The 12672-nt window shown below is 47.7% G+C and overlaps 1 protein-coding gene across 1 annotated transcript in view; it reads left to right on the top strand.

Annotated features, from left to right (window-relative positions):
- The first annotated feature begins 3887 nt into the window (after positions 1-3887).
- The window catches only part of PHLPP1 (PH domain and leucine rich repeat protein phosphatase 1), a 141554-nt gene continuing 132769 nt past the window's right edge, over positions 3888-12672 (top strand). The window contains exon 1 of the mRNA XM_032117033.1: positions 3888-5492. Coding sequence (XP_031972924.1) covers positions 4034-5492 — 1459 coding nt within the window. The 5' untranslated portion in view covers positions 3888-4033. The remainder of the gene's footprint in view (positions 5493-12672) is intronic.

The following is a 12672-nucleotide window of genomic DNA, read 5'->3' as shown; positions in this document are numbered from 1 at the left end:
TGGTAAAAGTCTACAAAAGCTGTTTACTATGCCACTGCAGCAGACATTTCTGAAAAATTAGACAGAACAAATAAGACATCATTGCACTGCCTCACAAATATTAACTGTAGCTAGACCAAGACGTTACCAGAAATGAAGTGGTATAATGCAAACGAAGAACAGAACAGAACAGGCAGTAATATTAATCAAAGCTGGACTTAGTCCTCTCTTCTACATTCATAATGAAAGAGTAAGAAAAGCCACAGACATCAGCTGATGCCCATAATCTGTCCCTTCCCTTGCAGAAACATCTAATAACAGTGTATCCCTGAGGGCTTTAAAGGAATCTGTGAGAATTGGGGGAGGCAGATTTCAGAAGAGGCTGAGCAGGAATTAACACACTCCAAGCACCACTGCGGTTACTCAGTCAGCTCCGGGGATGTGTACGGCAGCCTGATGCCTCCTGCTGTAGCTGTAGCAGCTGCCAGCAGAAATGTAGGCAGTGAAATTCACAACAGCTCCAGCCTCTGTGAGGATTTCAGCTAAGGTCTGGTAACTCTGTATGTAACATTGTCCTCAAAAGTCTTCTTGTGGTTTCAAGACCTTCTGGCATTTTCCTGCACCTGTGTGTGGGAGTGTATAATTTGTTCATTCAGTATAAAGAGTTTTGGTACGGAGTAATTTATAGCAATCTCCAATAAATTACTTTTTATTCCCTCATTTTTTGTTGTCAACTTCTGTAATCAGAAAACTTCTCTTCAAGATTGCCAGAGTCTGGTTGGAAAACTGCAGATTGCAAACCACCCTGTTCCATTTTACCTGTCTTCCAAACAACTGTCATCAATCCAACTTTAGAAAAGGGAAATGTGTATTTCACCTTTCCACTTTCTCCTGACAAACATCAATTTCATAAACTCCATTCCCATGTCTGACACCACCAGTTAATCCCTATCAAAATTCACAATTTCAGGAGAGTTTAAGAGTATATATCAGATACTGGGAAACGGAAAATAGCAGAGCTTTCTCATAAGCTGGAGAGTTCAATTTAAATATGCGTATACTTAGAGATTTCGAGCACACTTCCCTACATAATGCAAAAATAACCAGGCTGGGTACTGCTAACATTTGGAGGTGCTAGGCCACTACAGAAACTGCCGCCTTCATATTCAGCAAAGTATGAAAATCGACCACACGCTCCCTTTTCTCTTCATGGCTCAACTCAGGGCTCACAGGATGCTGGGAGCCTCATTGCAGCCTTCTGCTCCTGAACAAATTTCACAGGACAGAGATAAATCCAACAACTCCACCTCCCACCCCCCGCCCCAGGACTTTAGTACAGATATTTTGTTTTTTAATTGCATAAAGCCATTAATGAGTAGGGCTGCTGGCAGCGGTGAGTTAGCCTGGCAAGAGGGAGAGCGAGGTCAGCTCAGTCCCCGGCCACTTCTCCAAGTTGTATCACAGATGGTGGCTGCTCCGTGTGGACTCACAGAGAAATTCCAGAGCTATGGCTATACCAGTCCACCTCATGGAAGATCTGACCCAAGGCTGTTCAAACGACCTTAACTGCGTGTTCCTACACTATGTGAACTATCTCCTCGAAGGACACAACAAGAGTGTGTTTAGTCTCCCTGAGAGAGAAAACAAAGCCTGCCAGGGAATACTGTTGCTGCTTGGGTAAAAGGCTCTGGAGCTCCAAAAAAACACAGCTATTTGAGTCAAAGGGCAATGCAATGCTGGCATGTGAGAAAATGTGCATAGACTACCCATGTGTAAAATTCAGGCCGAAAATTGGAAGGAATTTCCCAACAGGGAGGACAGGGTAGCCCTGGGACAGTCTTCCAGTTAGGGCAGAGGACAAATCAGCTGAGCTCAGTTCAAACTGATGTTCAGCTCGTTTATCTGCCGTGTTAGGGGGAACCTCACTAACATGTAGGATGCAGTATCTCCAGCCACAAGGGAGAAAACTGGAAGCCCCAGGAGACCTCCCTTTGGTTCTGTGTTCTGGACTTTTTCTGTGGGTGGATGAACATTCAGGTGTTTGAAGAGTTTGAGAAAGGTAGATCTTCTCTCTCACCACTCTCACCAAGGAAGAGAAGGGCTGGAAACTGCTTGCTAGAAACATTTCAAGTATTATCATCAATAAAAATGTCCCTAGAGCTTGCTGTCTCCTTCTTCTGAGTGTGTGTGTGTCCATGTGTGTTTGCATGCAGACCATTTCTCCCACACATTTAAATCAGGGGACCTGATGTAACCTCTATGAAGTAGGTGGCACAAGGGTGGTGCAAAGAAGTAGAAATAAATCAGAATGTATGAAGCAGCCAGAACCGAGCTCATGTACTCAGTTTTGACTTCTGCTGCGTGCCACTACTGTCAGAGGAGGTTTTGGGCACCAGTTTAAGCCTTTAATGGCCAAGTGCTGCCATCATCTTCTGCCAGTTTGTGCTGTTGAATTCCAGAGACATTCCCGCTGGTGACTGCAGCTCTGGATACGACTCATCACGAACTCCACAATCAGATCAACATTAATTTTCAGACTGTTCTGTTCAGAAGGTACGTGGTTTTCACACACAAGTAAACATTAGTTTTGTTGTTACAAAAATTTTTTAAAAGGTAGCTACATCGTTCCATTGTAAGTTCCTTGGGGAATACCTGTTTTCTGTGCCCTTTTCATCTGCTTCTATGGTATGAAGACCACATGTGGAAGTGTGGAGAAATGTTTTATTAGGAGAGGTAAACCCTAATTTTATTATGGTTCTGATTTATTTATGGTTGCTATATTATACATGCACACTAAAAGATGGACCAACTAAAAATAATGTTTCACTTAGAGTTTATCTCAGGGTTCTTGGGGATGATTTATCTCCCCTAATATCGATGTAACCGGTCAATTGCCCGGAACTCCCAATTTATTGCAGTCTATTGCATTTTTGATGAATATCTGGCAAGGTGCTTCACTGTGATTTTACAAAATGTATTAAAAAGGAGAGACCCCAGGCAGTTACAGCCCCATTCAGCCAGCATTACTCAGCTAAAACATCTTCAATAGTGTAAGAAATTTCTCCAAATTCCATGGTATGGTGTCCATGCAGTATAAAACCTCACACGTTTACACTGCTAGTTGAATGTATCTGATTCTAATTTTCCTTTTCAGCAATTTCCTTTATACCATGGGAGGTGTTTTTTTGAAGAATGTTTCTATTTAATGGCTGCTGCTCAGCAATTTTCTACAAGTAACCATCTTAGGTAATTTTAGTCCCTGAAATACAATGACAGACTAATAGCACTGAAGCCTTCTCTGTGTCTACTCACAAAGCAGCTCTTTTTACGGTATGCGTGCATCCATACACATATATGTTTCCCGCACATATTTCCGTGTAACTCTCCATCTTGGATCTAGAGAAATCATCTCCCTCTTCAGTGGTCAGTGCTTGGGTTATGCGCCGAGGCAGCCAACGGGGAGAACGTGTCAGGTTGGGCACAGGGGGGTGAGTGCGGTCACCGGACCTGCACAACACTCTGACCAGACCTAAGGAATACGGACGTGGAGCGCGGGACAGAGTCCTGGAATAATTTTAACACGGATTCAGCCCCGCGCCGTGCGGAGCGGCGGCGGCACGCTACACGTCCCCGGCCCGGCGCGGAGCAGCGCCCAGACATCCAGCGCGCTCCGGGCTTCCCGCCGGGCTCCCGCCCCGGAGCCTGCGCGGCCCCCGAAGCCGGCGGGAAGCCGCGGGACTACAGCTCCCGGCGGCCGCCGCGGGACTACAGCTCCCAGCGGCCCTCGCGCGCCGCCCGGGCCGGCTGGGAGTCATGCTGTGTTTATCGGCGAGGCCCCGCCCCGCCGCGCGAGCGGTGGCGTCACCCTCGCGAGCCTCCTTCGCTCCCTGTCGGCTCGTTAATATTCATGAGCCGCGCGCGCGCGGGGAGCGGCGGACGGTAGCGGGATCGCTCGCTCCTTGCCTGCTTGCCTCCCTCCCTAATGGCGCTGGCGACGGCCGGGGAGCGGGACTGAGCCGGGCACCGGCGGAATGCTTCCCGCGGCTGCTACGTAATGCCCCCCACCCCCGGGACGCGGCGCCGCGCTCCGCTCGGGCCCCCCCGCGCCGCGCCGAGCGGCGCTCCCAGCAGGGCGGCGGCGGCATCCCCGGCCCCGCGGGCGATGGAGCCCGCGCAGCAGCGAGCGGCAGAAGCCCCGGCGGCGGGAAGCGGGCGGGGGGAGCCGGAGAGTGGCTCCCCGGGCAGGAGGAGTCAGGCGGAGAGCGGCGCGGAGCCGTCGGGCGGCGGCGGGCAGCTGGACGGCAAAGGAGCCGGCGGCCCGCGGCGGAGGCGAGGGGGAGCCGGCGGCTTCGCTCCTCCCGCGGCGCTGGCGGCCAGCGGGACTCCGGCGGCTCCCGGCGGGGCCGGCAGCGCTAACTCCCTGCTCCTGCGGCGAGGGAGGCTGAAGAGGAACCTCTCCACCGCCTCCCCCTCTGCCGGCGGCTCCCCGGCCCCCTCGCTGGGCACCCGCAGCTTGGACAGGAAGGCGCTGCTGCTGCTGAAGCCTCCCCGGCAGCTGCAGCCCCTGCAGCCCCCGGAGCGGGACTGGGTGCGGCGGGACCTGCAGCGGGGCTGCGTCCACGTCTACGAGCGGCACATGAACTGCTACCTGCGCCCGGTGCTCTGCACCCTGGAGACCACGGCGGCCGAGGTGGCCGCCCGGCTGCAGCAGCTCGGCCACCGGGGCGGCAGCAGCGTGGTGCGAGTGCTGGGCAAGGCGGGCGCGCCGCCGCCGCAGCCCCCGCCCGAACCGCCGGCGGGCCCCGCCGAGGCGCCGCCCGAGCCCGCGGCCGAGGGGCTGCGTCCGCAGCCGGACGAGAAACCCAGGAGCCGGCGGGGGACGCGGAGCGGGCTGTCCGGAGGAGGCTGCGGGGAAGCGCCGCGGCCCGACCGCCTGCCGCTGTGCAGCGGCGCCGAGGAGAGCGACTTGGCCGGCAGCCGGCCGAGCCCGGCGCCCTCCGACTTCAGCCCCGGGGCGCCGCCGGCCGAACTGTACCTTGCGGGGCCGCCGCTCTCCTGCCCCTCCCTGCTGGGGGAGCTGGGGCCGGCCGGCTCCGACACCGAGAGCTTCAGCCCCAGCGCCGAGAGCGTCTCCGACCGGCTGGACCCCTACAGCAGTGGCGGCGGCGGCGGCTCGTCCTCCTCGGACGAGCTGGAGGTGGAGCCGGCGCCCCCCGACGGGGTGGAAGAAGCAGGTGCGGGGCCGGGCCGGGGCCCCCCCTGCCCGGGGGAGCTGTCCCCGGGGCGGGCAGTGGGGGTGCCGGCGGGCGCGGCCGGCGGGCGGGAGCAGCCAGCGGGGCCGCCCGCCCTGTATGTACAGCTGCACGGGGAGACCAGCCGGCGGCTGGAGGCCCACGAGAAGCCGCTGCAGATCCAGAACGACTACCTCTCCCAGCTGGGCTTCCGGGACCTGTGGCGGGTGCAGGAGGAGGGCATGGACTCGGAGACCGGCTGCCTCATCCGCTTCTACGCCGGTGAGCGGGGCCGGGGGGCGACCGGGGAGAAGGGGCGGGAGCCGCGCCCACTGCCCCGGCTGTTGACGCCGTGGGCGCCGGGATGAGCGGAGGGCGTGCGGGTGGCTGGGCGCTGGTCCTCCGCCGGGCTGTCCCCTGTCACGGGAAAGGTGGCCCGGGGCTGTCCCCTGTCACGGGGAAGGCGGCCCGCGGGTGTCTCCGCGCCGCGCCGGGGAGGGGCCATGCCGGGAGGTCCCCGGCGGCGGCGGGAAGCGCTGCCCCGAGCCGGCTGCCGGGAGAAGCCGCGGTGTCAGCTGCGCTCAGGCTGCTCCAGCGCTGTGCCCAGAGCAGCCTCCCCTCCCTTCAGCGCCTCGGTAATGGAGGTCGCGCTTGTGTTGTTTTCCCGTTCCCAGCAGCGGCACTGGGCGTTCGAGGTTAAATCAGCCTTAATCTACTATTGCTTTCCCTAGTGACGAGGAATTGCATCGGTGCCGCTGCCGGGCACGGGAGGTCGAAGGCGGTTCCAAGTGTTTGCGGGATGCCGGCAGCTCGCTTACGGTTTAATGGAGCTGCGTGCTCGCTCCGGGGTGCGCCGAACCCGCCCCATCGCGGAGCCGGGGGCACAGCCGGCTCCTTCCCAAGGGGAAGCCCCGCGCAGTTCTTGCTCCTGTAATAGGTTACAACAGTACAGGGCACGCAGATGCCTGAGCTGAGAGCGGTGCATTCCTGCAAACAAAATCCTGCACTTGGCTTTCCGCGTTGTTGGCATCAGTTTTTCCCGTTAGAGTGGTGGCACTTCACTGAGAGACTGAGGCAGTAAGTGAGAGAAGTAGGGAAGCAGAGGTCATGGTCTTTGGAAGCGGGGTGGTCAAAGCCTTTTTTAATGAAAAGGGAGAAGCCTTGTAATGGAGCTTTGCTGTTACAGCGTACAGTACAAAATTTGGAGAGTGTTGGGTGGAAAAGTTAGCTCCCACGTCGTAATTATGCAACCTTCTGCAGTTTTAGGGAGGTTTAAAAATACCTTGTGTGTCAGTTAGTTGGTGTAAAAGACTTACTGTAATCTCGAAACTTCTTGGGTTTTAACTGTCCTGTACATCTCTTCAAAAAGGAGTTTAATGCCCAAGTATGCATTCAAATACCTTGTAAGTTTACCTGTGAAATAGGTAAATGTGATATTCCGAGATGAGGTCATGCTAGCAAAGTAGCACATGCCATCTATCCCCTGTCTGGGTTGGCTGAGCAGAATGGTCCTTCAGTGAACCGTGAGAATTCAGTGCTTTAACTCTGAAAAATACAGAGATTCTTTTCTCGAGTGAATTCCGCTGAATGTCAAATGGAGTCGGTAATGGTGGGGTGGGAAGGAGAACAGTACACTGGATAAGTGCCCTTTATTCATAAGAGAATTTGGGAGTGGTGGCAAGTGGTCGATTCAGCTTTTCTTCAGATTTTCCGATTGTACAATAACCCTGGCATAACGAGTGCAGAAGTATTATTTGTTAAAGGAATTGACAGAAGTAGGTTAGATGCATTGGGGTTAGAAAGTAGCTTAAAATACTTTTTTTCAGATGATGATTGTGGTCTTTTGTGTTTCTCTGCCGTGCTGTTGAGGATGGAAGTCAGGAGGTGATGCTGGGAGGGATGTTGCTTCCTTTATTTCCAGTCCCACCCCACCATTAAATGGGGATGCACACACGTGTTTTAAATTGGGACAGCTGTGTGCCTCCTTTTCTAACAGGATGTGTTCTAAAGAAAACACAATCAGGAAACACGGCAAAGTCTTACACACAGCTAAGCCTGTTTGCATGTAGTTTTAATGCATTAAATGATTAATTATACATGCTAAATGAGGATGTTCCAACTCTGTTTTATTTCAGTGTCTCAACTTGACTGCTAACGTAGCTCATACATTTTAGACTTCCTTGTACAAAACTACCAGATAGAAGGGTATTTCTGTGAGCATACATAGGATTAAATTAATGCAAATTTCTTATGCAAGTTCATATGCTAACAAGTATGCCTCTGTACTTCAAAAGTGCAGCGGTTTTTGAAATCTTTATCTCTTTGAGGGGATCTGTGATCAACTTCTAAAACACCTGTGAAAAGAAACACCTTGTAAAAGAAAGGTTGCAGCATCTAACGTACCAGACCAGCCAAAAACAGCTAAGAAAATATTACTGACATGTAATCATACCGATTTTATGTAACTGTCTTGGCAAGTTATCTCTGCTTCCTTATTTTATACACACACAACCTGAAGATGAAAGGGAGGGAAGGAGAGACACTTAAAAAGAATACACACCAAATTACACTGGAAAGTGGAGCGGTTTTTTTGGCCCCAAAGTTAAGTGTTTTGCTTAGGAGAAATACCTTTTTAATAAATGATCCTCCAGGATCATACCCTAAGGAAAGCTTTAAAACAGTGATTTCCTGTTTGCCTAGGACTTCGTTGATTTAAGCGGGCTGGCTTGTCCCAATGGATAGAGAACCACTAGCATCTCTGTCCCTGTAATTTCCTGCAAACTGTCTCAGTAGGATTTGGTGATACTGGTCTTGTACTGATGTGAAATGGCATAAACCTAGGTTGGATTTATTGCATTGCTTCTAGAAGGAATTCTTTCACCTAATCCCCCTGGAGTGGGGAGAGACGAAGGGACTGAAGTGATGACTTTGTTTTTGGTTGGGCTTTTTTTTTTTTTTTTTTTTATTTTTTTATTTCTGAGGGGAGAGAGCTTTAAGACTGGAAGATGACTGTACTGAAACTTAATGTTACAAATTCCAAATAAGACAATATAGCAGATAGTTTTGGGGATTGCTGTAGGCTGGCAATTTCTCCTGTTGTGGAATCTGGAAAACACAGATTAAAAAAATTATTGCTAGGAGAACTGCAGAGAATCAGAATTTTCTGCTATGACAAAACAGTTTTCTTTATAAAAAGCAATCCACAAATATTCTGTAAATGAAATATCTGGTCTTTTAAAAACCCTCAAAACCAAAATGGGACACTAAGAAGGTAAAAGTGCTTCCTGTACATTGCCTTGGTTTGTTTCAGAATGTGGTTAGTGCATGTTTATTCTGGTGTCTCCTCTCATTTTCTTCCTCAAGAGCGTGAATGTGGTTGATTTCTTCAGTGTCTTGACTGTAAGCATTAAACAGATAACACCACTGCTAAAACAAAATCCCTTACAGCTTTAAGGGGCTCGTCCTACTCCCTGTAACATCAATTTAAGCAAAACTGGGCATTAGTGATTGGTCAGGCATGTCAATTTTTCTATCTGTTGAACCCTGTCTTAACAAAATATAATGTCCTCAAAGTTTGAAATACCTAATCTCTATTTAAAAGGATATGGTTAAATAGCTTTCTGTTGAGATACTGTGTGACTGAGTTATGGAACTGTGTAAGAATCCATAGTGCAATTACAGTCATGATATTGTCGCTGGGAGACCGATTAGGTCAGACTTCCTAAACTATTCCTAAAACCTCAAGAGTGGCTGTGATCCAGAAGACTTCTTGCAAACAAGTTATAATATTTCTTATTGCTCCGTAAAAATAATTGTTGTCCCAGTGGCCTTGTCTTCCCTATAATTTGCATGTAGAAGGAAAAACAGACTAATACAACAATCTCATTTAAAGCTGCAAAACTGCTTATTTGTTTTAGATCAAAAATAAGCATGGAATTCTATTCAGTGCTGTGTTCTGGAGCTTCTGCATGGCAAGGAGCATGAGTAACATGATCCTGGTCTTGAAGACTGGTTCAGTACAATGGATGTTTGAGGCTTTTTTGTTTTAGTGCCTGAAAGGTGATGTTTCTGATTCTGACACTTGGCCACCATTAAATTCTCTGCCCCCTGATGTGACATAGGGCTTCTGCACCTGCTGGTGTCATCAAATATATCACTTTTTCAGTAGATGACTGCCTATAGGCAGAATACTAAGAAATGCCAGATGTAATTAGGGGTGTTAATTTTGCATCTGGTTGTCATGTATTACTTGGGAAGAGATCCTTTTGGCTCACATGGCCTTTTGGAAAGCTGTGAAGAAAAATGAATCTAGCTTGGTCTTGAAGTACGTTTTAAGGGATGTTGTTCTGTCCAGTAAAGAAAAGGGTGGGAAGATCCAGTGTCAGGATCACTTGCGCTGCTCTGAGTAACTGTGTTTGCTTGCCTTCTTTAAAAAAAGTACATCTTTTAGTTGGGGTCATACTGAGACTTCCAGCTAGATAGATGGAAACACGGTTTCAGGTGCTTAGTTTAGAAGGTGGCAGAGGCCTGGCAATGCAAGCTTTGCGGAATGTGAAATGTATTGAATTGCTGGGTTCTTGTTGTGCTACTTGGTGAATAACTCAGTTCAGCTATTTAATACGTTGATAAACTTGATTTAAGGTGACTAAGTGCTGTTATGGAGGGGAAGCGTGCCAGAGACACTCTTTTTATTATTAACTGAGTGTGGGAGAACAGTCGTGCCCTAAAAAGCTGCTTTTGCAGCACTGACATAGTTCTGACATCTAATATCTTCAACATGAAAGGAATTAATTCACATTAATGTGAATGGATGTCTTTTTGCAGGTGTGATTGGACAGGGGAGGTTTCTGTGAACTTGTCTGAAACCAAAAGGAAAAACAGCCTCTGCCTAGGGCTTCTATAATCTTGATGGGGTTTTTTTTCCTTCATAACATGACTTGGATGAACATTCTTTTACCTTGTAATCGTTTATGTGTTGGCATCTCCTGCAGAGAGAAGTAATACCTAAAACTTGCCTCTTTGGGAAACTCTCACATTTCAGCTACATAGCAGTTTAAACCCAGGCTTGGTCCATGTGGGTCCCAAGGTAAGGACATTTCTAGTCCTGTTCTGCAGGAAAGTTTAAAATGGTTGCGGTGCCTTTGGCTGGCTCCACCTGTTCATGTGCATAGCTGTTTGCTTATCTCCTGTTGGAATGGGGTCTTTCTGAGGTAGGCAGCTTTCAGGGGGGCTCTCAGGGCTCCTGCGCAGGAGGAGCTGAGCAGATAATGCTGGAATGCTGGTGCAGCTGAGCTTTGGTATGTGACAGCTGTTAAGTACAATGGTTTTTGCAACTTTTAAATTCCGTTGTACTCCTGGCTAGCATCCATAACTTAAGTACGTGTTAAGTACCAACACGGGAGATTTTAATGTGATGTGCATAGCAGTTACTATATATACTAAATATGTAGTACCTAATTTGGTACATCCAGGAGCTGAATTTCTTCACTGCTGCAGCACAGAATGCGGCATTCTTTTTTCTTTTCTCTTCACTTAATGTGTTTTGATACTGTCCTTCTTGCATTTTTCTACCAATTATTCTCCCCCGTCTTTTTTTTTTAACTGTACATAAACATCCTCTTTATGATGGAATTGCTGATATACCTAAGAGCCCTTCTGTAATTAAAGCATCCATCTGTTCTGTTAGGACACTGACAGACTGCTATGCATCTAAAGCACTACATAGTTCTTTGGGAGGTACTGCTTAATAGAACAAAAAAAAAAAAGGATTCATTCGAACCAGTGTTAGCAACTGGTGTGTGCTTCTTAACTATCAAAACCTGCTTTGATAGTTAAAACAATCTCTTTATAAAACAATATAAAGAGATACTCATTTCTTGTTTAAGTGATCCTGTGGAAAAGAGGCAAGTCTAAGACAACCTGCCTGAGCAGGTCAGTTTGAAAAAATATATGCATATAGAATTCCATAGAATAGAAGTTTAGAGATGGAAATCCTGGAGACTGCTACTTGTAATACTTAGCTTTTTGTTTTGGAGGAAACCTGTACCTCATATGCTTACCTCTTTATTTCCCTCTGCGTTAAGGGGTGATCATTTTGAATAACTATTTAAGCTATTAGTACATTAATTTAGGGGGGAAAAAAGCAAAAGAAATCAAAACCTGACCTTCTATTTGCCTTGGACAGAAGCAAAGGTAGTTTGACTTAGTCTTCAGTGTTTCATTATTTCACTTCTTGAGGAATGGGGCACACTGGCATTTCAGATCAGATCAAAGTGCTCGTGGTCTTGTTTTCAGCTTCCCTTGAGTCAGTTTCATTGCTCTATTTTAGAACTTTTGCTCAAATGAGGATTTGCACTCTGGGAAGCCATTTGTCTGGAGTAGCTCTGTAATATCTATATTCTTTAACCCAGAGAACTGAAAGATACAGTTACCTTTGAGGGTATTTTGGTAAAATATTTGGGGTGTGTGTATTCAAATGGAATGGATTTTGATGCTTGAAGTCAGTTGCAGTTATTGCAGGGAAACTTAAGTAAAAAGGGTGGGGCAGGGTGTACCAAAATATCTTCAGGTTTGTAAACTTCAGTCTTGACCATGTGATTCTGTCTTAGTTTTTCCTTCTCTGAGATGTTTTAAGAGAAATGCAACCAACCTTCATAAACAACTAAAACATTTTAAACTCACTGAAAAATGAATGTGTCTTAACTTTTTCTGTATTTGCCTCTTAAGACAGGAATTCTGGAAGACCAAGCCCTTCACAGGATATTTAAGAAACATCACATGAGGACAATGGTCCTCATTTAAAAAAACCCCAATGATATCTTGCTTAAGAAAATCATCTGAGAGATTGGAAACCTGTTAAAATTACAACTACATGGTACTGTCAGAGTTATGTATAGATTTGAGGTAGTTAAGCTCTATAGATTTTATGGCGGAAAATTTCTGTGAAAATCCTAGATTTTTCAGTTTTGTGCTTCATTCCAAAGTGCCATGTTTTATTCTTTGTGTAACTTTTGTCCTTAAATAGTTGTTCTGGACAGTTGAATTAGCTGTAGTGTTGCCTTTTTTGTGAGTGTAATCTGTACATTTTTCACTAGAAAATAACCTGTATTCGTTGTAGATTAGTTATTTTTTCAATTCGGCTGGCATTTATCCACTGTGGTATCTTAACATAGATACCGCTTTCTAAAAATAACTCGTGGCAAATTCTAACTGAATGTTTTCCCACCGATTGCTGATATAGACTGAAGTCACCTTAGGTATCTGAGAATTTTAAACTTAAGTATTATTTATGATATATTTTATTTAACCCTTAGTTTACTTTTTGTCACGTGTGGCGTGCGATAAACTGTTACATGTAAAGAAAAGACATCGCTTGCTGTTTGGAATGCAGCAGCTGTTGTACAGTCACGGAGGGATGTATGTGGGTTTTAAGCGAATAAAAATACTGTGCTCTGCTGAAGTT

Source organism: Corvus moneduloides, chromosome 1 (assembly GCF_009650955.1).
Source record: "Corvus moneduloides isolate bCorMon1 chromosome 1, bCorMon1.pri, whole genome shotgun sequence".
Classification (NCBI taxonomy): domain Eukaryota; kingdom Metazoa; phylum Chordata; class Aves; order Passeriformes; family Corvidae; genus Corvus; species Corvus moneduloides.
This window is presented reverse-complemented; position numbering and strand designations above follow the sequence as displayed.